At 45.0% G+C, this 27374-nt stretch overlaps 2 protein-coding genes across 9 annotated transcripts in view; one reads left to right on the top strand and one right to left on the bottom strand.

Moving 5' to 3' along the window:
• The first annotated feature begins 185 nt into the window (after positions 1–185).
• On the top strand, positions 186–27025 carry GTF2H1 (general transcription factor IIH subunit 1). Of its 3 annotated transcripts, none has more exons than XM_064163262.1 (15): positions 186–266; positions 4473–4641; positions 7079–7271; positions 10107–10269; positions 12845–12938; positions 13982–14131; positions 15551–15630; positions 16882–17012; positions 18173–18260; positions 19533–19621; positions 21014–21131; positions 21944–22034; positions 23484–23599; positions 24532–24624; positions 25740–27025. In XM_064163262.1, the coding sequence occupies exons 2-15, from the start codon at positions 4488–4490 to the stop codon at positions 25824–25826; spliced, it is 1647 nt and encodes a 548-aa protein (XP_064019332.1). In that variant the 5' UTR covers positions 186–266; positions 4473–4487; the 3' UTR covers positions 25827–27025. The 3 variants fall into 3 exon arrangements, with proteins under 3 accessions (XP_064019332.1, XP_064019331.1, XP_064019330.1); XM_064163261.1 differs by lacking the exon at positions 186–266 and adding an exon at positions 615–693; XM_064163260.1 differs by lacking the exon at positions 186–266 and adding an exon at positions 1601–1699.
• Positions 455–27374, bottom strand: part of LOC135185975 (basic salivary proline-rich protein 1-like) — a 54628-nt gene continuing 27708 nt past the window's right edge. For all 6 annotated transcript variants that reach the window (XM_064163279.1, XM_064163278.1, XM_064163280.1 and 3 more), the window contains one exon: positions 455–1528. In XM_064163279.1, coding sequence (XP_064019349.1) covers positions 455–1252 — 798 coding nt within the window. In that variant the 5' untranslated portion in view covers positions 1253–1528. The remainder of the gene's footprint in view (positions 1529–27374) is intronic.

Below are 27374 nucleotides of genomic sequence, written 5' to 3'. Positions count from 1 at the left end.
CCGCGGGCCCCGCCCGCTCCACCACGCCCATAGCCGCGGCCACGCCCGCGAGGGGCGGAGCCGCTCGTGCTGCGTCAGGCCGAGCGCGCCCGCGCGAGGGGAAGCTGCGTCACGTGCGGCGGGCCACGTGACGCTGACGCGGGCGCCCCCTCCCGCGCGGGCCGGTGCTGAGGGAGGCCCCTCCCCCGCAGCGCGGTGGCGGCGGCGCCGCCGACCCAGGAGCGGAGCAGCCGGGCCGCCGGGGCCGATGGCGGGGGACGAGCAGGGTCTGCATACGGCGCGGCTGGGTGACGACGGGGCACGGGGAGGGCCGGGCGCTGCGCGGCAGGGGGTGGGTGAGGGGGGCGGCGGCGCTGTTTACTGCCGCGTCACTCCCCCCTCCGCTGCTACTGTCATGGCGACGGGGGCGGGGCCGTCACGTGAGCGCGGGGGGGCGGGAGGGCGGTGTACCGCATCACGTGACCCTGAGGCCGCGCGTGGCGGCCTGCTCCCCTGTCACGTGAGACGGGCTCCGGCCCCTCCCCGCCCTCCCGGCGCCCCGCGGCTTCTTCCGGTCACGTGTCCACCCCTGCCCGCCCCATGGCCCCGGCGGCGTCGGCCCGACCCCCGTAGCGCCCGTTCCCGCCCCGGGCCCCTCCTTCCGGCAGCGGCCAGCACGCCGGCCCGGAGCTGGTCTCCGCCACTGCCCGCACGGTAAGGTGCCCGCCGGCGCGGGGGACAGGGAGGTGGTGGTGCCGGGCACTGCACTCGTGGGTGTGTGGGGCCAGCGGGGCCCGATCCGCCTTACGGCCGCGCTGCCCTGACAGTTCTCCCTTCTTGGGGGCGACGGGGCAGTGCCTGCTGCGGAGCGCTGCGGCGGGCCCCGCGGCTCGGCGGGGTGTGCCGCTGTGCTGCCGCGGCGGCCTTTGGCCTCCCGTTCTTCGCTACCTGCTCCCGGCCGCGGCGGGGGCGGCCTGGCGGGATCCGGGGTGCCGTGAGGAAAGGGACTGAAGCGCGGCGGCAGCTGTCGGTCCGCGGCCTCCAGGGAGGGGGCGGTGGAAAGATGGTAGCGCTGCGCCGGCGGACTCGCGGCTGGGGGAACACGGGGCGCTCGGTCGTGGGTGCGGGCGATAGACAAAGAGGTGCCCTCGATCCGCCTTCTAGGGCCGCGGCCACCTTCTGCTGGGCACGCCAGCAGCCGGACAGAGCTCACTGGAGCCGTCTGAGATATCCTCGGGCCTGTATCTCCGCAAACAGAAGCACCCATCCCCATCTAGGCAAAGAGTGGCTGGGGATCACCCGTTAGGCGGGTTCGGGGCATTTCCCTGCTCGCCGCACTACTTGCCTGTGTCCAGGACAAACGGCATCGCTCACACCTCCATGTTCTGCGAGCAGTGGTCCTCTGACAGGTTGCTGCTGCCCACTCTTGTCAGCTCCCGGACGCCACCCTGGGGTCCCTGCGCTGTGCAGCCGAACGTCCGGGGCCTGGCGGCGTATCCATAGCACTGCGGTTCGGGCTGGGCCATTAGCGTAGACGTTCTGCTGTTCCCTGTGGGGAGTGGAAACCTAACATCAAGGCCTGCATCGTGTCTGTCAGAGCTCACCTGCCACCCCGTGCTTACCCTGACCAAGTCAGGATTATTGAAATTTGTGACAGTTTCCTTCATTTCTACTCAGAACCCGACAAAACCCCCTGGGAAGAAACTGGACTGAAATGCTGGTAATGGAGGGTGCTCAGGACAGGTGTTGTAAGGAACAGGGAAGAGAAGTACCTGGGTTTAGAAGTGGTTAGGAAGAGCTACTGTGTTAGAGGAAGGATGGCTGTTGGAATTTGGTGGTATTTCCAGAAGCTCTGATCACTCTGGCAGAGCTAGGAGGGGAGGGGTTCTGGGTGGTTAAGCAAAGGGAGCCCTTTTGTTGTTGGTTGTATGCTCACACCTTGCCAGTTGTAACTACACCTGAAATTGACATCTTCAAGACAGGCTTGATGACAAATCATACCCCATGGGCTAAGGCTAGTGGTTCATCCATCAACTACTAACTATCACTTCAAAAGTCCTACTGCTGGAGAGTTTAAAATCATCTGTGTCTGACTTGCCTGTTCTGGAAGATACTTAAACCAGAGAAAGATCTGTCTTCCAAGATGTGCAGCTGAAGAACTCTAATGCTGCTTCTTTTAGCAGCAGATTAAAATGATCCTGTAAAGCTGTAAGATAGCAGACTTTCACTGTCTGCATGTTGCAGCCATTGCCCCTTTCAGCAGCAGCGTCATCATCCGCAGTACTGATTCCTGGAAACTTCAGCTGTTAAATGCAGAGGCTGCGAGTTTTGGGCAGGCATGGAGACATCATTTGTGCCTCTTACCCTTCTGTGAAGTAAACATAAGAGTCAAAAAAGAAAAGGAAACCTTAAGAGCCCAAAAAGGAAAGCAGGTGACTGGTGCACCCAAGTTTGCATAGCACAGAAATAGCCCTCCCCTCTGTAGGTAGTAGGGGACCAGCCTCATGCTCTTCTGGCAGCTAGGCAAGATTTCTAGTTTAGATTTTTTCCCTGTATTTCTTGTAGCAAGAAGCCATTTTGTTTGCATTAGTGACAGTGACTAACTTCCCTAAATCCTGGTTATTAGTTATTTTTATTCTTTCTCCAAGGTTTTCCTCATTTTGGGTAATGCTTGCTGTGCTTGTGAGTTGTGTCATCCTGCTGCCATTCTAGATCACTGCATGAGAAAGCAAGCACAGCAATGACATAAAGCAGTGAGCTAGTGTGTTCACTCTCCCAGAAGGTAGGACAGGCCACTTGTGGCATAATTGTGCACTCAGGGATTGCACACTGCAGGGGAACTGTGCTAAAAGCACCATGGGTGCAAAGAAGTTACTAGCTGCCATTCCTTTTCTTCCAGAGCTGAAAGACTGGCTGTAGGAGGGTGAAATAGCATGGTAGAAGAGCAAAGCAACTTGCATCAGAATGAGCCTGTCTATGGAAATGCTCTCCTTTTTCTTCCAGTTCAGTACCAATTTAATGCCTTTGCATTCTGTGGCTTTCTCTCTGCTGCATTGGATAACAATGACCTTAGAGGACTGTAAAGTAACAAAGGGAGAGAAAAAAGGCAAAATCTTTGGGTTTGGCATACCTTGTGTCTAGTCAGTTGTAGTCTGTGGCTATCTGCCTCTTTCTGGGAAAGATAAGGTGCTGATGAGAGACTACAGGAAGCTCTACATAGAATGATAGTGTGACTAGCACTGGAAGAGAATAATGCTGCTGGGGAGCCTGTGATGGATTATGACAGGAAAAGGTGCTGAAGTCATGCCATGCAGTTTTCTTTGAGAAAGAAGTATTAGTGGGGCTGCTCTGAATGTGGCACAGGCTGTGCTAGTGCCTGCTGCAATGGTGCTGATGTGAAAGCCCACATTTGGCTCAGCATGACTGAAGTCTTTGGCAAAGCTTTGCATGGCTGAAATGAAGAAAGAGCAAAGCTCAAGCACAGAGCCCTTTTGCTGTTCTTTCCATCTAGTATTTTACTTCACTCATCTTGGAGATGTTAAGACTTCTGCTGAAGTGAATGCTGTGCTGTTTTGGATGCAGGGCCCAGCAGATATTAAAGGTGTTCTAAAGCACAGGAAATGTGAGGATCAGCATTGTAAAATGCTATTTTATGTGTCAGTTTAAAGTTTATGGTGCACAAAATACAGCAGTTGGGCAGACTAAACATTTACAGCAAACATAGCTAAGATGTAGATTTTTGGTAAGCATAGGACGGTGTTTATCAAGTGTAGTCCTGCTGCAGTGTTCTTAATCTCCTGGGAAATGTAAGGGTGAACCTGCAGGGAGGAATGACAGTGGCTGCTGGAGAGAAGAATGCAGCAAGCATCTAAAGGTTTGTTGATGTGAGACTGGTGATAAAACTACCAGTGTATCAAAGTAGGTATGACCTTAGTTGCCTTGGAATCTGGGGGAGAGGAAGAGGGAGCTGGTCAGCTAGAGTCCAGTTAGCTTTGGGTAGAACCACACAGGCCCTTATCGCAGACAACTGCAAATCCATGCTTTTCCACATACTTTATGTCCTTCCCTTGTCTGAAATGACTTAGCATCTGCCATTCGCACTGAAGAAGGGAATTGCAGCCAAATGCCAGAGGAAATTTGGAATTTATGTCATGGCTTAGCTTCAGTATTCTCCTAGCTTGAAAAACCAGTCAAGGAACATGAAAACAGGGAAAATTGGGTTATCGGCTTGGATGTAAGACTTGCAGGTCTTTTACTGAAGCAAAACCAGTATCAGCAATGTAATTAGATCAATTTCTTATGTAAGTGGCAGTATTTTGTTTAAAATGCTGATTTCACTGACAGAAGGGAGCATGTTTATGTAGGACATTTCAGAAATGGTGTAGACCTGAAGGAGTAAATGTGGGCTGTCTTTCCAGGATATAGACAGGAGCAGCGAAAGAGTTACAGTGAAAATCATGATCCTAATTAGCTCAACTGTGTTTTTTTGATAGCTCCTTATAGCCACGATGGCAACATCATCTGAAGAAGTGTTACTGATTGTAAAGAAGGTACGTCAGAAGAAGCAGGATGGAGCTCTCTACCTTATGGCTGAAAGGATCGCCTGGGCACCTGAAGGCAAGGACCGATTCACAGTCAGCCATATGTATGCAGACATCAAATGTAAGTCAACTCTCCTCCTACTCCAGTGCTAGTAAGTCAGTAATTCAGTGAACATTTAAATACAACCCAAAACTTCATTTGCCATAAAACACCAGCAGATAAGTTAGGAAGGCTGTAAGGTTCTGGAGCTTTGACTAGGTTATTCGGTATAGCACCAGAGGTCAGGATCCTGGTGAAGCAGCTCCAGTTTATCAGGAATGCTACTACAGAACATCTGTGGTCTTCAGATGTTGTTGTACTGCACTTACTACTAACTTCTGATAAACTTCTACTGCAGATTGAACAGAAAGTCATCTATGCCATGTGCTTGTGGAGAGAATGGTGGGAGGAGGGTTGAGGAAAGGTACAGGGGTTTTTGTGTAAGGACACGGAAAGTGTCTGGCAGTCATCTGATAAACCAGGCATCTAAAGATGGCAGAATGTCAGGAGCTGGAAGTGACCTCAAAAGATCATCCAGTCCAACCCCCCTGCCAGAGCAGGATCACCTATACCAGATCACGTAAGACCATGTCCAGGCGGACTTTTAATATCTACAGAGAGGGAGACTCCACAATCCCTCTGTACAGCCTGTTCCAGGGTTCTGTCACCCTCACAGGGAAAAAAATCCTCCTCATGTTTACATGAAATTTCCTATGCCTCAACTTCCACCCATTGCCCCTTGTCCCAGCACTGGGCATCACTGAGCAAAGCCTGGCTCCAGCCTCTGGGCACTCACCCTGCACATCTTTATGAACATTCATGAGATCACCTCTCAGTCTCCTCCAAGCTGCAGAGCCTCAGCTCCCTCAGTCTCTCCTCATAAGAGAGATGTTCCATTCCCTTCATCATCTCTGTGGCCCTGCACTGCACTTTCAGGCAGTTCTATGTCCTTCTTAAACTGGAGGGCCCAGAACTGGACACAGTACTCCAAATGCAGCCTCACCAGGGCAGAGTTAAAGAGGCAGAAGAACCTCTCTCAACCTACTAAGCACAGCCTTTCTCATACAGCCCAGAATGGCATTGGCCCTCCTGGCCACAAAAGCACACTGCTGGCTCACAGTCAGCCTCCCATCCACTACAGCCCCTAGGTCCTTTTCCCCTTCATGTTTCAGTTTTCATACAAAACAAACCTTGCTGGTTCATTTTCACCCAGCAGCCCATAACTGCAGTTGTGCTAGCTTCTGGAATTTGGCCTAACATGTGACCATTCAAATAAGCATTTCCTGTTGCAGAGTACATGCAGGTCAGAACTGAACAGGAAATACCTATAGCATGCTGCCTTTCTGGCTTCAGTTAGTGCTCCTGTTCCATGTGCCGTAATGCCAAAGGAAGGGATGAAAAGAAAGTTGTATGTGTCACTTGGAAGAGGTTTAGTGGTCATGGCTACTTAATGTCACATACAAGTACTGCAACATGATCAGAAATGTGATGAATCAGAACTAATCCAGTGTCTCCTTAAATACGGATGTGACAAGGAGTTGAAAAGCTCTGTTCACCTATAATAAAACTTTGTGAAGCTTTTATTTAGCTATTTATTAAGTACATGTTTAGGCCTCGAAGTCTGTTAGTTTGATGAAAGGTTCTCTTTTTTGTCATCAAACATTAAAAGGTAAATTTGTAGTAGAGATGATGATTTAGTGGTGACGTCTGGTTCCTGTCTTTAGCTTGCACTGGAGAAAGGGGCAAGATTCAAAGTTAGGTTAGTTCCACTTGCAGTGCTACACTGAAGTCAGCATAGCACAACAGCCCATTAACAGAGCTGTCCTAGCCTCTGGTCCCTCTGGTTACAAGAAAGGAAGCAGGAGTTAGTTTTTTCTTGTGAGTCATGACAGTGTAATAACACCTTGGAGGCATGGGTGATTGACTTGGGGAATACTGGTGGCTATAGATGCTTACCACACTACTTGAAACCAGCCTGTCTTTGCTGCCAGCACAAATGCTGTTACTCCACCCTACCTCTACCCTTCTGCGGGAACTGGCCCAGCTGGAAAAACAAAAGGGGGTTACTTTCAGTGGGTCATTCTGAAGGTTTGGCTTGCTGTGTAAATGCCAGCATTCTTACAAGTAAGGCAGCAGGAAGAAGTGGAAAAGGGGAAAAAGGTTGTCACCTTTCAGCTGCAGCCTGGACTAGTACCAGGTTGAAGTGTCCAGATGATGACAATCTAATTTGCAGCCATATTCTAATGGAAGATGTGGGGAATGCAAAGGTGAATCAGGGCTCCCAAACAGTAGCTGAAGAATATTGGTGTCTGTGTCTTGTGTTTTAGAGAGAACAAGGAGCAGGGTTCAGACTAATTCAGGGGGAAAACTGACTGTTCCACTTTCACAGCTGGAATTCACACACAAGGTAATGGTATTGATTGGATGAAGAAGATAACTGATACAAGCAAATACTCTAGAGGGGAGTTTCTTGTATAAGCTTACTCTCTGTTGCTAATTAATGCTCCCTCTAATCTAGGCCAGAAAATCAGTCCAGAAGGTAAAGCTAAAATCCAGCTTCAGCTAGTATTGCATGCAGGGGACACAACCAACTTTCACTTCTCCAATGAAAGCACAGCAGTGAAGGAGCGCGATGCAGTGAAGGATCTTCTTCAACAGCTGTTGCCCAAGTTCAAAAGGAAAGCTAACAAAGAACTTGAGGAGAAGAACAGGTAAAGAAGCCTTCAGCTTTTTGAGTGTTTTTTAATTGGTTTCCTAACTAGAGTCCATTTCTGCTACCAGTTGTTTATGCAAGAAAATTGACGAGGCATTTGTTTCCCTAGTAAAAATCTCTCCACTTTCAATCTAGAGGCAGTTCCCTGAGCCTTACATAACTGGAACATGTTGAGACTATCCTTGTGTTCTCACTGACACGTTCCTGAGGTGTAGAGGCAGCCAGCCTGGCTGCCACACAGTCTTTGCTATCTGTGGCTGTGAGATGAAAGCACCCCTATGGTAGTCTGTCTCTTTAGTCTTCTTAAGTATATATGTACTGCTTAGAAAAGCTGCTTGAAAGGTTTGGGGTTTTGTGTTTTTGGGTTTTGTGTTCCAGAAATTCTCTTCTGCCTTGATTTGTGATTTCTGTTTTTTTTTTTTTATTGTTTATTTTTTCCCTGTGTAACTTTTTCCCCCTCAAAGCTTTCCTGGTGTTTTACATACTCTACTAAACTGCTGGGTGTTTCCCTCTCTCTCAGCTTTGGTCACAGTAGTTTATTTGGCATACAGGATGTTTATTCTAAAAAAACCCAACATATATATGTACGTTTTGAAAAGACATTCGGGACCTAAGTCCTTTCTCCAGAACCACTTCTGTTCCTCTAAAATGTTAAACCAGTTCTTGTGGCCACAGAGCACTCCTCTCTGCCTCTCCCCAGGTGAGCTGTGCTTCGTTCTAGCATCTGCTGAGAATGCTGTACCTACTACCCTCTGTTCCCATAGACTGTTGTAGCTTGGAGCTTAGGCAAGTTAAGGCTGGATTTTCAGTCACAGGAGCAGATTGGATCTTTACAAGGAGATTTCTCAGTGGAAGGGCAGGAGCCCATGTGCTGGAGCTCTGACACATCCAGGCTTAACTAATTCCAGTTCTGCAGCAACCACCAGGGTCTACAGCAGTGCAGGCTGCTTTGGCACTCTTTACCACGTAGTTTCCAACAGCACTACTGCTGAATACAGGGCAGCTTTAGCTCTGACTCTGTCCGCAGAGTTATGCTACATGGTGGGAAGAGCTTTCCTAGTTAGAGGCAAACCACATCTCCATACATGTTTGGTCACAGTCTGGACCGTTAGAAGCCCAAATCACAGAATTAACCAGGTTGGAAAGATCTTCGAGATCATTGAGTCCAACGTAGCACCTTCTAATTAACTAACCCATGGCACTAAGTGCCTCATCCAGTCTCCTCTTAAACACTTCCAGGGATGGTGACTCCACCACCTCCCTGGACAGCCCATTCCAATGCAGTCACTCTTTCTGTGAAGAACTTCCTCCTGACATCCAGCCTGAACCTGTCCTTGGCACAGTTTGACACTGTGTCCTCTTGTTCTGTCACTGGGTGCATGGGAGACCAACCCCAACTTGGCTACAGCCTCCCTTCAGGAAAGTGTAGAGAGCAGTAAGGTCTCCCCTGAGGCTCCTCTTCTCCAAGCTAAACAACCCCAGCTCCCTCAGCCTCTCCTCCTAGTCTAGTGATAAGGCTTCTTTAGCTTTCTTTGCAGTAGATGAGGCACAAAAGTTCCAACCTGTTCTAAAGGGCTCTACATCCAGAGTCCTTGCAGCACTTCCTCGCTTACTGACCTGGGAGGGTCAGGTGTGTACCAAAATTCCAAGTATTAATGGAACAATTGGAATAACAGACTGCTTCCTGCCACACTCATTTCTGAGGGTGGCTACTAATCCATATTTGCACCCGCAAGAAAAACTGGAAAAATCTTGGTGGTTAAAACACTGTAGAGATGCCCTGCCACAAAGTTTTCACTTTCCCCTCATCTTACTTCATCCTTAGAGCAGCTACAGACTTCAATTCAGACCAGGCTGCAGTTTATCCATGTTCTTCCCTAGATCATGTACTATGTATGCATAAGGTTACTTTCTGCTGCATGTTGTCCTGGAAATAGCCTAGCGGGCTTCAAATGAGATTCTCAGCTGTATGAAACAGTTGCTTATGCATGATTTAACTGAAGGTGCAGCAGCACATTCTTTGTGGTTTGGATAGTAAGGATGAGAGTTGGTATTCAGATGTTTGCTTTTGTAAGCAGTACTTTCTGATGGAAGTAGTGCCACTAAGTGTTTCTGGTGCACTTGTGGTGCCTGGGCTAAGTTACAAAGATCCTGCTGACACCAACAGAAACAGACATGAACAATCAATTCAGGGTGGTATGCATTTTAAGGTATCTTATCCCCCTGTAATCTGCACTCTTGCTCTAGTAGAGAGACTTGTGAATATTGAGGTTTAAGATGTTAAATGAGAATCACAGAATGTCAGGGGCTGGAAGGGACCTCAAGAGCTCATACAGTCCAACCCTTCTGTCAGAGCAGGATCACCCAGACCAGATCACACAGGAACACATCCAGGCAGGTTTGGAATATCTCCAGAGAGAAAGACTCCCACAGACCCCCTGGGCAGCCTGTTCCAGAGAATTGGTTAATGTTGAAATGTCCTTTCCCCACCCCCACAAGACTTTTCTCATGGAAGTTCAAGAAAACCCAGAGAGTTTTTTATAGTTCAGGAGACTCCAGTCCTGGAAGTGCAAAGACACAAGAGCACCACAGAGTAATTAGGACAAGCTATTTCTCTCCCATTACCTTTTCCTTAGGCATTACTGTTTGCTAACATTTAATGCTATTCCTCACACATTTTGCTTTTTAATCTGAAGTGTTTTGGTCAGAAAAGCACAGCACTTTGAAAGCAAAGTTTGTTTCTGTTCCTTTTGTGACCTCTGCATTAGTGATGGAAATGCCAGTGATTTATTCTGCAGCGTTTCAATTCTATTCAATACGTTCTTTTCACCAGAATGCTGCAAGAAGATCCTGTTTTGTTTCAGCTCTATAAAGACCTTGTTGTGAGCCAAGTAATCAGTGCTGAAGAATTCTGGGCCAACCGTTTAAGCCTGAATGCAGGGGATAATTCTGCTGCACCTAGCAAGCAGGATGTGGGCATCTCTGCAGCCTTCCTGGTATGTTGAACCTCTAACTTAAAGGATTTTTGAGCAAACAGGTTGGGGAAAGTGAGAGTTCTGCTCATGTACTTTTATTGCCATATACTTTAATGTTCTTTCCTGGTTCCACAACAACTCTTCACGTGTTAGACAATTGCAAGCGTAAACAAGGAAGAAAAGTGAAAAGTTTTATGCAGATCTGCAACCTTAAAGTTTTTTTTTCTATTTAAAGTGCTCAGTTTGAACTTTAAATAATTGGAGTAGATGACCTGTTAAGATTGCTTCCAACCTGAGCTGGTCTCTGAACAGGCAGGTGTTTGTGTTGCTGCTCTGCCTTTCATAAAACAGGAGTCACAGCAAGCTTGCAGTCACAAGATTACAGTGCATATTAAAAGAGCATCTGTTGCAGCACTGACATGCAGAAAAGAAGCTGCAGAGAATTTCCACAGAAAAGGTTTTCTTCCCTCTCCATTTTTTTTAAACAGGTGTATCCTTTCAGCTACTTGAAAAACTTTTATGTCTGAAAGCCCATTTTAACTCTCAGCTCTCTCTTTCCCCAGCTTTGTTCTGTTATACATGTGCAGAAACCACACTTCAGCAATCTCAATGCAGTCTAAAAGTAATCTTCAGGTTTCCCTCACAGAGACATGTTTCTGCTTCTGCAAAAAAGGTCATACAGATTCTTACTCTTTAGCCAGAATCCCATTTCCAGCTTCATAATTACTGTGCACATATCAAGGATTTAAGAGGGAAAGAAGAGGTGGGAGTTGTTTTATGACATAAAAAGTTGGGTTTTCCCACTAGAAATACCTGAATCTGTTACTAAATGAACTTGATTGCTCTGCTTCCCTGTCTCCCATTATTCTCACACCTTAACATTAAAAACAACAAATGGTAACGAGCCACAGACCTTCAAAACTGGTTGTGTTTGTGTACTCTGCATCTGTGAAGAAGAAAACTTCTGATGTTTATGTATCCTAGTTCAAGGTTAAAGAACTGTCTCTGCTCAAAGTGAGTCGTTCTCTAGGAAGAAGGTCGTTCAAAAGCTAGATTCAGGTGTACAGGAGGAGGAGGAGGAAGAAAAGCAGACAGCATATGCAGTCATATTTAGAATATCCTTCTGTTACACAGAATTGAACTGAGCACTTGCTTGCTCCAGAGCTTCCTGAAGAGATCTCTGAGATCAAACTTGTGAGTTCTGACTAAGGCTTACTCACAGTTTCTAAATTCAGTTTCATTTACCAATTACACTTCAATGTTTAAGGCCATAAACTTTTTTTTTGTCACTCAATTAGCATCACTGATTATTCACTAGCTCAACTGTTGAATGAAGATCAGGCATGTCCAGTAAACATGCCTGGTTTCACTTTGAAACAAGGCTATGTTAAACTAAGCATCCCTTCTCTTGACTGACAGTGGTCTTGGCTTTTCATCTTCTAAAGCTTCCAGCCTCCTTGGTTAATTGACCTTTAAGTAGCAACAAGTAATTAATGCACATTCTTCCATTTTCTATTCCCAAAACACCTCTCTGATCAAATCTGCTATGGGTTAGTGGAGGAAGATTCTTTTATCTGCAGCAGAATACGTTCTTTCCCTTCTCCACTCACTGAAGGCCTTGAGAGCCAGTCACTAGTGGTGTCCCCCAAGATCAGTGCTGGGCTCAGTCATGTTCAATATCTTTATCAGTGATCTGGACCAGGGGATTGAGTCCAGCATCAGTAAGTTTGCAGGTGACACTGAGCTAGGAGCAGGTGTGGAGCTGTTGGAGGGTAGGAAAGCCCTGCAGAGGGACCTTGACAGGCTGGATGGGTGGGCAGAGGCCAATGGGATGAGATTGAACAAGGCCAAGTGCAGGGTCCTGCACTTCGGCCACAACAACCCCAAGCAGCACTGCAGGCTGGGGACAGAGTGGCTGGAGAGCAACCAGGCAGAAAGGGACCTGAGAGTACTGGTAGGTAGTAGCTGAACAGGAGGCAGCAGTGTGCCCAGGTGGGCAGCAGAGCCAATGGCACCGTGGCCTGGATCAGGAGCAGTGTGGCCAGCAGGACAAGGGAGGTTATTCTGCCCCTGTACTCGGCACTGGTCAGACCACACCTTGAGTGCTGTGTCCAGTTCTGGGCTCCTCAATTCAAGAGAGATGTTGAGATACTGGAACATGTCCAGAGAAGGGTGACAACACAGAGAGGCCTGGAACACAAACCTTTAGCCTGGAAAAGAGGAGGCTCAGAGCAAACCTCACTGCTGTCTATGACTACCTAAGGGGAGGCTGTAGCCAGGTGGGGTTGGTCTCTTCTCCCAGGCAAGCAGCAACAGAACAAGGGGACAGTCTCAAGTTGTGCCAGGGGAGGTTTAGGATGGATGTTAGGAGGACGTTATTGCCAGAGAGAGTGATTTGCCATTGGAATGGGCTGCCCAGGGAGGTGGTGGAGTCACCATCCCTGGAGATGTTCAAGAAAAGCCTGGATAAGGCACTTAGTGCCATGGTCTAGTTGATTGGCTAGGGCTGGGTGCTAGGTTGGACTGGATGAGCTTGGAGGTCTCTTCCAACCTGGTTGATTCTATGCTTTTTCCTCCCTGTGTGCTTTTATTTCAGGCTGATGTACGGCCTCAAACAGATGGCTGCAATGGGCTGAGGTATAATTTGACTTCAGATATCATTGAATCCATATTCCGGACATACCCTGCAGGTAAGAACAGTGCTTTACCTAACACAGGCATGCATTTAACAGCTCTATTTTACTGGCTTACTATGAAAAGACTAGAATGTTGGTCTGAGCTGAGTCTGGAAGTATGAAAAACCCCTATCTTAAGTCCTCCAGATGATTTGCCCTGCCTCATTTGAGAGGTGGGAAGCAGCATGTGGTAAAAGGTGCTTTTGAAGCAACAACTGGATTTTGGGGAATTAAAACATTTCAACTTGTGTTGACCTTTTATAGATAGTTATATACATATACTTTTATATGTAAAGGTCAGCACAAGTTGAAATGTTTATGTATTTAATAAGAAAAAGAACCCCAGCAACAGCTGGTGAATAGTTATTTGGGTTGCATTATAATCTCCTACACAGCTTCTTAATTGTTATTTTTCATTAAATCACCTTTTGAGAGGATAATAATCTGATTTTTATTGTTTCCTTGCCATTATCCTAAATGCTGGCACTGGTTCATTTTAACCTCTAGCTCAAAGAGAACTGAGGATAACTAAAACTGTGGGAACTCAGACTTCTTGTGCACATGCAATTCAGATTTTTGTTTTACTTTCATTATACATTTCTTTTTCAATGCATTAGGCAGCATTTCAGGGCCTGTAAAGGATCTGCTTTGTTCCTGCTTAACCACTGCATGCCCTTACATTTGGTCAGAGTGAGTGAAGGCAGCACTAGGCAAAGCAAAGAAGGCAGCAAGGGTGCTTTAACATAAAATAGCATGAGAAGGGGAAATGGTTTCAAGCTCAGAGTGAGTTGGGTTAGACTGGATCTTAGAAAGAAATTCTTCAGAACGAGGGTGGTGAGACTCTGGAATAGGTTGCCCAGAGAGGTTGCGGATGCCTCCTTCCTGGGGGTGTTGAAGGCCAGGTTGGATGAGGCCTTGAGCATCCTGGCCTGTGGTGGGAAGGTTGGAGTAGATGATCTCTAAGGTCCATTCCATGCTGAGCCATTGTCTGATGCTGTAATTCTATGACATCAAAGATTTATGAAACAGTTCATAATCGTGATGGGTTTTGTTCACAGTAAAAATGAAATATGCAGAAAATGTTCCACATAACATGATGGAGAAGGAATTCTGGACACGATTTTTTCAGTCTCATTATTTCCATCGGGACAGGCTCAACACAGGCTCCAAGGATCTTTTTGCAGAGTGTGCCAAACTGGATGAAAAAGGTAAGCTCTGTGACTTTGCCTTTGCAGCAAGATTGCCACAGTCTGAGCTGACACCACAGAGCACACCACCCTCCAGCAAGAGGTGGATTTAGTAATCCAGCAAAGCTGAAGTCAGAAATTTGCTTTTGTTTAAGGGGCATCTTGTTTGTGGAACTGTAAAGCAAAAGCCACAGCTGCCACTGGGAGGTAGCTACAGGTTTGTTGCTGTTTGTGTTTCCTAGCCCCTGCACTTCTGGAAACAAATTAACCTTTGGAAAGAGGTAGCACTAGAAGTAAGTTTTTTGCCACTCATTCAACAGTAACTATCTGAAGCGGACCTAACAAGAAGGCTGAAAAGGGACTATTTACAAAGGCCTAGAGTGATTGGATGAGAAGCATTGGTCTGAAATTAGAAAGGCATAGATTTAGGTTGGATGTTCAGAACAAGCTCTTTCCCTTGAGGGTAGTGAAACGCTGTAACAGGTTACCCAGGGAAAGAGTTGAGGCCCTGTCCTTGGAGATATTCAAGGTCAGCCTTGACAGGGCTCTGGGCAACCTGATTTAGTGAAGGATGATGTCCTTGTTTACTGCAGGGGGTTGGACTAGATGAGCTTTGGAGATCCTTTCCAACCCAGTCCATTCCATGAAGCTATTTGTTGTAGTGCTAGATTGGCCAGGATGTGCCGTCAGTTACATACAGCATCATTGTGTGGTATGTGCACAACTGACAGCACCTACAGCTTTTGTTACAGATCAGTCTGCAGATAAACATACCTCTTGTTTAAGACTTTCCAGCCCATCATTGTTCCCTGTCAGCCTTTTTAATGTGAAAGCTTAAAATATTAACAGGCTTCAGTTGTCATTGAATTTTGGAGGTAGGTTTGTGATGGTAACACAAACCTGGGGAATTGAGATCACTTAACACCATCCCTTAATGTGTTACTCTAGCATTCAGTTAGCTTTTGTTTGTGAAGGGCTGTGGATCCCTATCACCAGATACAAATTACCATTCTACCCAAGGCAGGCCAGCAAAACAGTGCCACAATTAGAAGAAACACACAATTAAGGCTTCTCAGGGATTCAGATTTCTTTCAGCCACCAATGGAAAAGGTATAAAGTCAGCTGATGAAATTCTAATTGAATGCAACTGGAAGCTCAAAAGCTTGCTGAAGGTTCCATACTTGTTTTATGATGGCTTCCCAGTTCCAACTGCATGAAGTGTAGAACTTGATGAAAACTGCACTAATTAGCAATCCTTTACTATAACTTTGCAGCTCTATTGCTTATTTTAAAAGGGAACTTTGAAAAGGAGTGGTAATAATAGTTGGGCATCTGCAGAACCTTTGTGTTGTCTTTTAAGGTTAAACATGATCTAGCAATCTCACAATTATTTGCTGAGATACAGATTTTTCATGGCTCTTTGTCTTGTTTTTCATACAGGTTTAAAAGCAATGGTGTCTCAAGGAGTAAAAAACCCCCTGATAGATTTAACAGCTTTGGATGATAAATCATTAGATGAAGTAAGTAGTTGGCAAAAAAAAAACTAACATGCCCCTGCCCCCATTTAATTTCATTGAAGGAGAAACTGAGTCTTTCTCCTCTTAATTATTACAAGGCTAACTTACTAGGGAGCTACAGTGGTTGGGTAGTCAGCATGTGCACAGTTGTCTGTCTGTAAAGAGACTGGGACTGTGCCCACAGACTTGTGTGCCTCAGATGTCTACCTGCCTTAGCCTGCTGGGTATAAAAGCAAGATCTCCCCGTTTCAAAGAGTTATCATTCCACTTGGATGTTTTTTCTTTTTGGGTCTAAAATTGATTCTCCAGTTTCTTCCTACCTTCTAGAAGCTGTAAGAGTAGCACAAACCAGGAAAAAATAAAAGGCTTTGCATTTGTTCTCATTTTGAACATTGCCATTTGGTTAAGCTTAACTTTAAGGAGGCTTGACATGACTTTGTTTAGCTTGAAATACCACGTTTTAAGAACATAAGAACCAATCTGAACCATTGCCTGCCTCCAAACTACAGCTTAAAAGAGCTGTTGTAAGTGATGTACCATGACATGAAGTAACTTTATGATGTCCACACTTGAATTTTTGAGTTTAAATTAATAATGATGCTGTATTTCTAACTTTTGGGTTGGGTTATTTTCTGATAAGAGTTGCACAAAGGTAACAGTGTGGAAGTGGGCTGGAGTTTAGGATAGGTATGATTGAAGATACAAACTGCCCTAGTTAGCTTTTGAGGCTGGTTAGCTGCATGATACTGCACGTGGGGTGAAGTGAATTGTCTTCAAGCAGCTGGGAAGTGGGGAACACTGCCAAGATCAAGGCCTGAGATTTGAATTCCTGGCAATATCACATCCTTCTGACAGGTGTCACTTAGCCTGGGGGTTGCTGGTGGCCCACAAGGTGTTAAAGAGAGGTCAGTAAAGCAGTTGGTAACTCTTACTTGCTATCCAAGCCCGTCTGTTTTGTGCAGGTGATCCTTGTTTTAAAGTTCTGGGTTTATTTCTATTATGGCCTTATAAAACTATCTTACTTCTTTTTTCCTTCTCTCAGGCACCTCTAAACTGCCAAGAATAAAATAACCAACAGAGATTTTTCTAAGTACATAAGGTGATGGTGGGGCAAGGTAGTAAAATACTGCTTCAGACAGCAGCACTCAATAGGGTTCAGAGTGGGTGGCAAAAAAAAGCTTCCTGACTGAATGGAAAACAGAACTGTCCTTCTGGTTTTGGGGCAGGAGGCAGCTAACATTGTTTTCTTTGCAGGGCTATGGTGTTGCTTCAGTGGCCTCTACATCGAACACCTCAAAATCTGCTAGAGAAAGTAGCAATGCTGCCATTATAAAACGCTTTAATCATCATAGTGCCATGGTCCTTGCAGCTGGCCTCAGGAAACAGTAAGTTTCACTCTCGTGTCAAAGCCTTCTTGTAGCAAGTGTTAAGGAGCTTCCAAAACGAAAAACACATCTCCCAGTTCCTCACCCAACACTTTCTGTTAATTTTTATGACAAATGAAAATGCCTTCAGGTTCCATTTTATTTCAGGAAAGTTTTTCATAGCTGTCTGAGATGATAAATGCTGCCCTTAGCTGAGTTATCACAGAAAGCAGGTGAAAAGGGAAGGGATGTTTCTGCCATAGAGCTGTAGCCCTGGTGGAGGCTGCAGAAGCAGTATTCTGTTTGCTGTGTGGCAGTGAGATCTGGGGCAGGGAGTTTCTATTGCCTGCCTCCCAGGTGCAGGTCTGTTGGAGCTTCCTGTAAGGGCGTGCATGGACATAAGTAAATGAGGAAGCAAAAATCCAGTGTGGTAGAGGGGGATCAGATGAACAGTTTCTCCAGTGCAATGCCCTGCCTGCCCCTGACCAAAAAAAAACCCAAATAACCCTATCAGGTGGCTCTATATGTTTACAGTGAACTTCACACATGGAATCTGAGAGAGGCATGCAATGGGTTTGATGTGAAATCGTCTTTATAACTGTTTATAAACAGCCACCAAGGGGTTCCTACTCTACCCAAACCCCTGCAGATACGACCTGCAAGAGATCTTAATCAAATACTTTCTTCTGTATAGCTGTGCTCCTTCGTGTTGTTCTTTTTGCCTTGCACAAATTGAACACTGGACCTTAAAAGAATCTCTTCTGGGTAATGTGTGTTTCTGTTTCTCAGCTCAGAAAGAGGAAAAACAGTAACTCTTAACTCCAAAACAGCAGTATCTCAGGGCTCCCTGAGCTCTGCTCGTATCTGGTTGACATAAGTCTGCAGATTGTTTCTAATTTAGTCATGATTTTGTGTTGCACTTTTGGCATGCTGCTGTTTCTGAGGAGAGGGAGAAGCACCCTTGCAGGTGAATGTCCCCCTTGACAAGCAGCTATTAGAGAAATTGATTCCTTCTGTCTAGAGGACTGCTAGAAATGAAGACACCAGGGGAAAGGAGTTGACATGCAGTACATAAAGATGCCTATAAAACTTTTGCAACAGATGTATTTACTTTGTCTCTAGCTTGTATCTTAAGTTTCCTGTGAGGTGAATTCTTCTTAATGCTGTTTCTCTATTTTAAGAGAAGCACAAAATGACCATTACAGTGAGACCAGCAGTACGGATGGAAACTCCAGGGATTCAGATTTCTTTCAGCCACCAATGAAAAAGGTATAAAGTTAGCTGATGCAATTCTAATTGAATGCAACTGGAAGCTGAAAAGATTGCTGAAGGTTCCATACTTGTTTTATGATGCTTCTAAAATGATCCTTTCTTAGCTTTGCTTAGAAGTGTCTACCGTAAGAACCTGAGAGCCTGTAAGAAGCTTGGTACCTCTGTTAAAGGCAAAGAAATTACACCTGGAGGTATTGCTTTGTGCATCTCTTCAGCAGTGCCCAGCAAAATAAACATTCCAGCCTGCTTCCAAGTGGACCCAAAAATCTGCTTCTTCCCATTCAGTGCAGTTCCATTTTTGCCCACTCTTCCCCATTTTTATGTCCAAGTGCCTGACAACTTCTAGAGACCATTCATGTGAAAAGGGTATTGGTGTTCAAGCACCAATATTAACCTATCAATCAAGTGTATTGTTTGTAGAGGGGATAATTAAACTGGCACATGGCAGCCTTAAGGTTAGAAGCTGAAGAGAGGTTGATAGCACATTGATACCTGGGGCACTGAAATACAGGGCAGCAGCCTGGTTTAGACTAAGCATAGCAGCTTGCAAAGTGGAAGAGAACACTGCAATTGCTGCAGACCTGAACTGAATGCTCTTGCTGGAGTTGACAGCCTAAATAGCAAGTGCCAGGGGGACTCAAAAGCTGTGTGTATTGGAGAAAAGGTTGTAAAATACACATCGTGGTAAGCGTTGAGGAGTTCAACAGGTCTGATCTCCTGAAAGCTGCATTTTTTACTGGGGATTCACTGGGGAGAAAATGATACATGAGGACTAGAATAAATTTGGTGAAGAGAGGAGTGAAAGAGTAGCATGAGAGTAGGAGACTTCAAAAGTAGTTTTCTGATAGTGTAAAGTCTGATGTCACTCCGCTGCTATTTCTTGGCACTAATGATCTGTCACCCCATAGCTTGGGCAGTTATGGTTTTAGTCTTACATCCCTGAACAGTAGCCATTAAATCACTATTATTTCTGCTGATCTGAAGATGGCTGGACATAAACAGTGCAAAGAATGACCTAGAAGTGGTGAGGCCTCCCAAATTTTGGACAGAACCAGGAGAAAAAGTGGTAGTGATTTCCAAATTGCACACTTAAAACAGTGCTGGGCACTGCTCTCTCTGGAGAGCAGACATGGACCATTCCACACCTCTGTTTTCCTTTAAGGTTTTAGTAACCTTTCCTCTCAGACTTGGTGAGCTGGAAAAAAAAGGACTCAGCACATCAAACTATGCCCTCATTAGTAATGTGTGTAACTCTTTGGCTTATTTTAGGTAAAACTGCAGGAGGCCATTGAATATGAAGATTTAACAAAGAACGATAGCGTTAAAACTATTGCACTAAACTTAAAGAAGTCTGATAGGTAAGTTAACAAAACACACACAGCTACTTCAGCACATGCAGTCTTGCAGCTCTCTCATTGCAGCCTGCACAGAACCAGCTGGTTTAGTCTCTGCCACAGTCAGGTGTGTTTACACTAAGTTTAGGAAGCTAGCAAGACTATGTCCAGCAGATAGAGCGAGGTTCTCTCTTCCTCTCTGTTCTGCTCTGGTGAGACCTCATCTAGAATAGTGCATCCAGTTCTGGGCTCCCCACTTCAAGAGGGGCAGAGACCTGCTTGAGGGAGTCCAACAGAGGGCTACAAGGATGATTAAGGGGCCAGAGCACTGCCTGATGAGGAAAGATGAGGCTGAGAGGCCTGGAGCTGTTTAATCCAGAGAAGACTGAGAGAAGATCTAATCAATGTCTCTAAATATCTGAGGGCTGGGGCTCAGGAAGGAAGGGACAGGGAAAGCTTCTGCTCAGTTGCACCCTGTGACAGGACAAGGGCCAATGGATGTAAACTACAGCACAGAAAGTTCCACCTCAACATGAGGAGGAACTTCTTTACTGTAAGAGTCACAGAGCACTGGAAGAGGCTCCCCAGAGAGGTTGAGGAGTTTCCTTCTCTGGAGACTTTCAAGGCCTATTTGGATGTGTCCCTGTGTGACCTGTGCTAGTTTATATGGTACTGCTCTTGCAGCGAGGTTGGCTTCAAAGATCTCCAGAGATCCCTTCCAACCTCTAACATCCTGTGAGCTCCTAAATCAACCAGCTTCCAAGCAACTCCCACTTAACTTTGTATTTTGATTTCACCTTGCTTTTCAGCGAGGTAAGTGCCTGGAAGCCTAGCTGAAGGGTTTTGACATGCAGTGTCTGTGAAAGTCTAACAGCCCTGCGTTCCCAGTTCAGCACTGCCATGCAGCTTACAGTGGAGAATGTATTACATGTGAAAATAGAGACAATTGCAAGGAAGATTTCCTCCTAGGCAAAAAAAAGTGTAATTGGGATAGTTTGGGTAGTATTTTTCTAGTAATAGGACTCTTTCTAGACTTCAGAGTTTGAGAGGCATAGCTGCAACTTCAGAAAGAGTGATACCACAGCCAGTGTAAACCTAACTTAGCTTTAGTTTCAGTCCCGTATGGTGTGAGTTCCCCCATCCTAAATGATGCTCCCAGAGCTAGATGGCACAGGGTAGCTTTTCATTAGCTAAATGATGCTGTCAGATTCTCTTCTCTTACTTTGTTGCTATACCACCCCTAATCCAACCTCTTCCTATGTGGCAATGCATTTTACTTTGTCAATAAGATGTAGATGATCACCTCAGCAGGTGCAGAGCATCTGAAATTGGAAACATTTGAAGAACTGTCCACTGAGTTTGCCCTCTCTTTTACCACCACTCCTATTAATACTCTTCTCTTTCCTTTTCTCACAGGTATTATCATGGTCCAACTCCAATTCAATCACAGCAATATGCAACCAGTCAGGATATAATTAATTCTTTTAATAGTATTAGGCAAGAAATGGAAGCATATGTACCCAATCTAACTCAGGTATGGAAGAATACTCCCCCCCAAAAAATTCCTTTCTTGATTGTTAGCAGCTTGTTTTTCTTCATTATCTCAAAGAGATTTATATTACTCAATTTACTTTACAACTTCAGGCAATACCTTTTGAGCCATTGTGTTTAAAATCTAAACAATAGGAAACTGAGCCCTTGCTGATACTCAGAGTTATATTCTACTGTTACCACAGCCTTTGAGGAAATTGAAAGCTATGTTAATGTAAAGTAGAATTGTCATGTAACATGAAGCACGGGCCAGTATTATTGATCCCACCTCCTGAAATTTAGGATGTAAAGATCCTAGGAGGTCATAGCAGGCAGGTTAGTAAGTGAACAGGTCTTTCACAACTAAATACACTTGGGTAGAATGGAGATCTCGCTGTGGGCTGCACAAAAGCTCTGTCTTGGCACTTGGAGAGCAGCAGAGACTTCTAGCCACTCTCCCCAGCCAGTACCTGAACTTTTCTTTCTTAGTAAATCTAGATTTGGCCCTAAGTAAAGCAGCCACAGCTGTGAATGTGTCCCATTTTTATATAGTTGTCCTCTGCCTTAACCACAGCCAGGTTTTCTTATTTACTGAGTAAACAATGGGTTTGTTTGTCCATAATTGCTCACAGAGATTTCACTGAAAACATGAACCATGAAACAGTTTCTAACTGTGAAGAAGAGTACACTCTTCATCAGAAATTCCACTGAATCTGCTCCACTGTATTTGAACTCCAATGGCAAAGATACAACTTATTTCTAGCAGGTGTTGTTGCAAAGGGTGATCTGAAATATTTCTTCCCTTTCTCCCTTCAGGTTCTTTCAAGTAGTGATGCTGCTAGCACTATTGCAGCCCTGTCACCTGGAGGAGCACTTATGCAGGGTGGAACACAGCAAGCCATAAACCGTAAGGCTCTAGGGTGTATGATACTGTAATCCTGTCTGACTGCATTGTACAGCACTGCCTGGCTTGCTGTGTCATCTGCCCCTTAGAGTATGTTACACTGACACAGGAAATTATGGAAACATGTAGCTGGAGTAATGCTGGGGTGCAGCAGCAAAAGAAAAGCAACAACACGGCCACACACCAGGGTGGTACTGGCTACACCAGTGCTGAGGCAAGTGAGCGAGAGAAAATTGTGCAGAGCAAGTGATGAAGGATGCACTAAGTCCCCTTACAGATCAGGAGTTTTTCTTCTTTGGCATTTCTATTTTCTGGTTGTTGTTGTTCCCCTGAATTTTAGAAGATAAAGGCAAAGCCTTTGGGCAAGCTCTAAGAAGGCACAGCCTAGGTACTTCTCTGGAGTTAGGGTTTTTTTTGCAGTCTGCATTTAAGATTCACAGTGTGCTGTGAAAGAGGATGATTTAATTGTAGGCTGCAAGGGCAAAACAGAAACCCTTCCCTTCTCACATCTCCATTCAACCACTTCTTTCCCTTCTGTCACACTCCTGCTGGTTTGAGTTCCTTTCTCTGTAGTCTCACAGCAGTGAGCCCCTGTTCTCACAAAATAGGGGGTTTTAGCAGCCTTCTATATAGTTTAACTTCTATTATGTGGTCTGAAGAGCAGCAGAAACAGACAGCTGAAAAAAGCCAAGTGTGGGGGTTTTGTGGCAGCAGAATGGAAGTTTTCTTGCTCATCACAGTCAAGATATTGGATGCTACACTACACTTCTTTGAACATGACCACTACATGGGGTTTTCTGGGGAGGGGTTGTTTGCTTGTTTTGTTGCTTTAAACAGCCTTGTCCTAGAGTTCTCTATTTGCTGTTCAGCTCACAATGCTCCTGTCATCCTTACTGACTGATGGTGTTTTTTGCCTGTTTTTTATGACTGTGGTTCCTTCCCTGCTTTGAACGTTGTTAGACTTTCCTCTTTTGAGTATCTGGGATACAGTTCCTTGTTCCTGCCTGTATTTTTCATCCTCCATGTTCCGTGACCATATTCTCATTGCCAACAAAATAGAGGGCAGAAGCCTTACAGCATCTAGCAGAAAATACTTAGTGCTGTGAAAAGAACAAGGTGCTGGTCCCATAAGCAGTGCTGCCACACTACTAGACCTCCTCAAATACACTGCTTCTGATTCTGGATTAAGTTTGGTCTCTGTTCTTTGCCCAGCTTAGCTCTCCCTATAGAGTACACAAGGTCCCAATTGTATAGCCACAAATAGGGTTTGACTTGATCTGGTATGGCTGATAGTCTTCCTTCAGCTTGTGAGGCACCTCAGTGCTCCTTCTCAGCCAACCTTTCTGTGATTCTAGTAGAAATATATAGTGCTGAACTCCTTCACTAGCCTGATGTTCTCACTTTTCATGTGTTACTTTTGAGTGATGTGACAAAATCCCTTTCCTGTTGCAGAGATGGTGCCAAATGACATTCAGTCTGAACTAAAACACTTGTATGTGGCAGTAGGGGAGCTGCTACGACACTTCTGGTCCTGCTTTCCCGTTAATACGCCATTCCTAGAAGAAAAGGTAGGAGCAGAGCTTTTCTGGTGTGGTTGTGGTTGTGATGTGGCCAGGTGATGGTTTAGAGTGACTGTCAGCTTCAAGTTGAATGACCTGTTCTAGTGGGAGATGTCCCTGCCTATGGCAGGGGATTGGAACTAGATGATCCTTGAGGTCTCTTCTAACCTAAACCATTCTATGATTCAAAGTTCAGAATTAAGATACATGCTGTACATCAGTGCAGCACCTGTCCCTAGAACTGAAGGTCACAAAGCAATGTAAAACATTACTGTTTTCAGCAGTTCTCCTGGTGGTGCTGTTTGAAATCATCCTGGTCCCTCCATAGCTGTTAGCCACTCTCAGGAGCAGCTGCTGCAGCCAGTGTTGAAACAGAATTGCCAGCTCTATTCCAGCTGTGGTTTTCTCATTGCCAGTTTAAAACACACAAACCACAACTCACATACACTAAGATGTAACTTCTGCAGTCACAAGAAAGTTTGCCTCACTCTTCTATCCATTGCAAAAGTCACTCAGGTCAAAGGCTTAGAACTTTCTAGAACAAAGGTGCTCCCAAGAACAGATCTTGTCTACAACCAGCTACATGATCCTGACTTTTTCTGTTGCCCTCACATAGATCACAAAGATTAAGAAGTGTGTTCAGATATGTTGGCTTTTCTGCTGCAACTATATCTTGAAAAGCCTTTTCCTGAAGGAAAAAAGAGAGGGATATTTTAGGGAGTATTTTACCTGTGGTGCTTCCTAACAATGTTAATAGTGGTCACAGTGGCACACTGCACATTCAGTCATCCTGCACTTGTCTCTCAAAAATACACACTGGAGAACTGTTAGAAACTGAGTACCCCCCAGAATTAGTCACAAAGTGTTTTGTGGGAGAACAGGGTTGTAAAGGTGATGAAGCTTCTGTACAAATGATTATAATGCTGGTTTCTCTTTCTCAGGTTGTGAAAATGAGGAGCAACTTGGAAAGATTTCAGGTTACAAAGCTCTGCCCATTCCAAGAAAAGCTTCAGAAACAGTATTTAAGCACAAATGTAAGGAGAAAAATCCTTTTTAATTACATGGGTGCATATTAAGAATTTTGAATCATAATTGTCAGAGTATGTTAGCTTTGTTACTTCTTATCCAAGGGCAATTTGTTAGCTAGGACACGGACAGAGGGACTGCGTACCCAGGTAGCAATGTCTGTCCTGCCTTAAGTTGTCTTAACTTTCTGAGCAATACCAGAAGCTGTCAAGAACCACAATTTTTAAATGACCTCTGAGATGACAAAACAGGCAAGTTCTGTTCCATTTTTAAGTTCCACCAAGAAGTGGAACTTAGCAGCTTCAAAACTGTGTCCTAGCATGTCAAACTTGCAGTAGTGACAGACTAAATACTGGAACAGACAGCAGAATTAAACCTTCTCAGCCTAGTAGCTCTATGAATTACTCCCTCTAAACATACCTTGCAGTGGATGGAGAGAGAGCCTTGAAGGCTCTGGCATACCTCTGATTTCAGTGAGATTACTCTTAGTGAGTAAAAGAGATCCAGCTGATGGAGGGGAAGTGAATAAAAGGAACCCAACTGGTGGAAGGACATAAGGGGAAGAGAAGGCTCTGAGGAGACCTTATTTTGGCCTTCCAATATCTAAAGGGGGCTGGTGAGTGACTTCTTAGGATGTTGGGTAGTGATAGGAATAGGGGGAATGGATCCAAGCTAGAGGAGGGTAGATCTAGGATGTTGGGTAGCGATAGGAGTAGGAGGAATGGATCCAAGCTAGAGGAAGGTAGATGTAGGATGTTGAGGAGTGACAGGACTAGGGAGAACGGATCCAAGCTAGAGGAGGATAGATTTAGATTAGGTGTTAGGAAGAAGTTCTTCACCAGAAGAGTGGTGATACACTGGAACAGCTTGCCCAAAGAGGTGGTGGAACCCCAATCCCTGGACGTTTAAGACCAGGCTGGATATGGCTCTGGGCAACCTGATCTAGTGGAAAGTGTCCCTGCCCATGGCAGGGAGGTTGGAGCTAGGTGATCCTTGCGGTCCCTTCCAACCCTGACGATTCTGTGAAGTGAATAAAAAAGGATCCAACTAATTGAGGGGACAGGAGGAGGGGAACTTTTCCAGTAGCTGAGACCTTTTTTTGCCCCCTTTCTTATTGTTTCAGTTGATAAGTCATATAGAAGAGATGCTGCAGACAGCCTACAATAAGTTCCACACGTGGCAGTCACGGCGTATGCTGAAGAAGACGTGAAGGTGCATGCTGTACAGGTTTGAGAGCAAAATCTGCCATAGGGATACGAGTACAACCTAGCATACCTGCAGATCTTAGAGCTGTTTGCAGGAAGACCTGCAAAGCTGTGGACTTTTCCTGGAAATGATGCTAACTGAACTTGCACATTTTTTTGGAAAAAACAACAACACACACACAAAAAAGAGAACTGAGATTAAACTTGAAAACTAGGGAGAAAAACCAAGGAAGAACCAAAACAGAAGAGCTGAGGCGCAGAACTATTTAAAAGACACTGTTTACTGCAGTTACTCAGGAACTGCTTTTGATTTGCATTAAGAGCTGCTTTCAGAATAAACAATTTAAAGAGGGTGTATTAATAAAAACTGGGTTTCTGTCTTAATTTTTTTTTTTTGCTAAGAAGTGTATGGCACAGGGTAGAGCTCAAAACAGGTTTGTTTCATCTTCACTGGATTCTGACATTTTCCTGAATTCTGATTGTATACTTTTCTGCAGCAGTTTCACACTGATATTTTAAAATGCAGCTGAGACTCTTTCTGCTTCAGACACCTGGGAGAGCACAGCTGTCAAGAGACAAGCTTCTGCCACGTGTTTCCCCCACCAATTGCAAGCAAGAGACATTGCACTCAAAGCTGAGGTCCCTAAAAACCACAGGGGAGTTGGCGAGGGCTGGGGAGAGGGGCAAACATTTGCCTCAGGTCTTGGATTTGTATGCAGAATGTTTTCAGCCATCAGTTTTGCATGTTCTCCTTTGAGTGCAAGTATCTGCTACTGCAATTCCTTCTTTTTATCTTTTTCCTGTGGTTTCTCCTTTCCCCCCCTTTTTTTTAATTACAGTGGCATTTGTTTTGAGGAGAGAATGCAATTTTAAAACACAAAGTTAATAAAGTTTCTTACAAAAGTCATTCATTTTCAATTCTTAGATATTTCTTTTGGTTTGTTTTTTTTTATATCTCCTAAATCTGCTTTCCTCTACTCTTCCCTTTGGACTGTTAAGACTATTTTGGGTGAATTGGTAATCACTACAAAGGGGAAAAGAAAACAAAAAGTGTTATTTACACAATGTCCATAGCTATTGGGAATCTGTGCCATACTTTGTTCCCAACAGAATCAATTCAGTTTCAGACCAACCTGTCTTGTATTAAATGTGACTTTAAATGCAAAGTAAACCTGTTTTCTATAATATATGCAGTTTAACAACATCCTTCTACTTTGTTGTCACTTTGACTGTACTAAAGCCCAGAAGGGGCTACTGAACTCTTTTTTTTTGTTTACTTCTGACTAAACATGACTGTTAGAGTACATTTACTATAGAGACAACTCAAGGTTGACAGTGTGTACTCACAGCAAGCACAGCAGCGTTCACTGTGCCCTTTGGCCTGCACTGTGGCTGGACTTTGCCACCACTGCTATGATGCTAAAATACCACAGTGCATGATGTTGGGCAGAGAACTCTTGCAAATTCCTACAAGGAGAGAAGATGTATCTGCATAGCCAAGCCTGTGCTTGGTTTGTGCTGCTGCTCCATTTATGCAACAGGGAGTTATTTGG

The sequence above is a fragment of the Pogoniulus pusillus genome, chromosome 24, assembly GCF_015220805.1.
Source record: "Pogoniulus pusillus isolate bPogPus1 chromosome 24, bPogPus1.pri, whole genome shotgun sequence".
NCBI classification, from domain to species: Eukaryota; Metazoa; Chordata; class Aves; order Piciformes; family Lybiidae; genus Pogoniulus; species Pogoniulus pusillus.
This window is presented reverse-complemented; position numbering and strand designations above follow the sequence as displayed.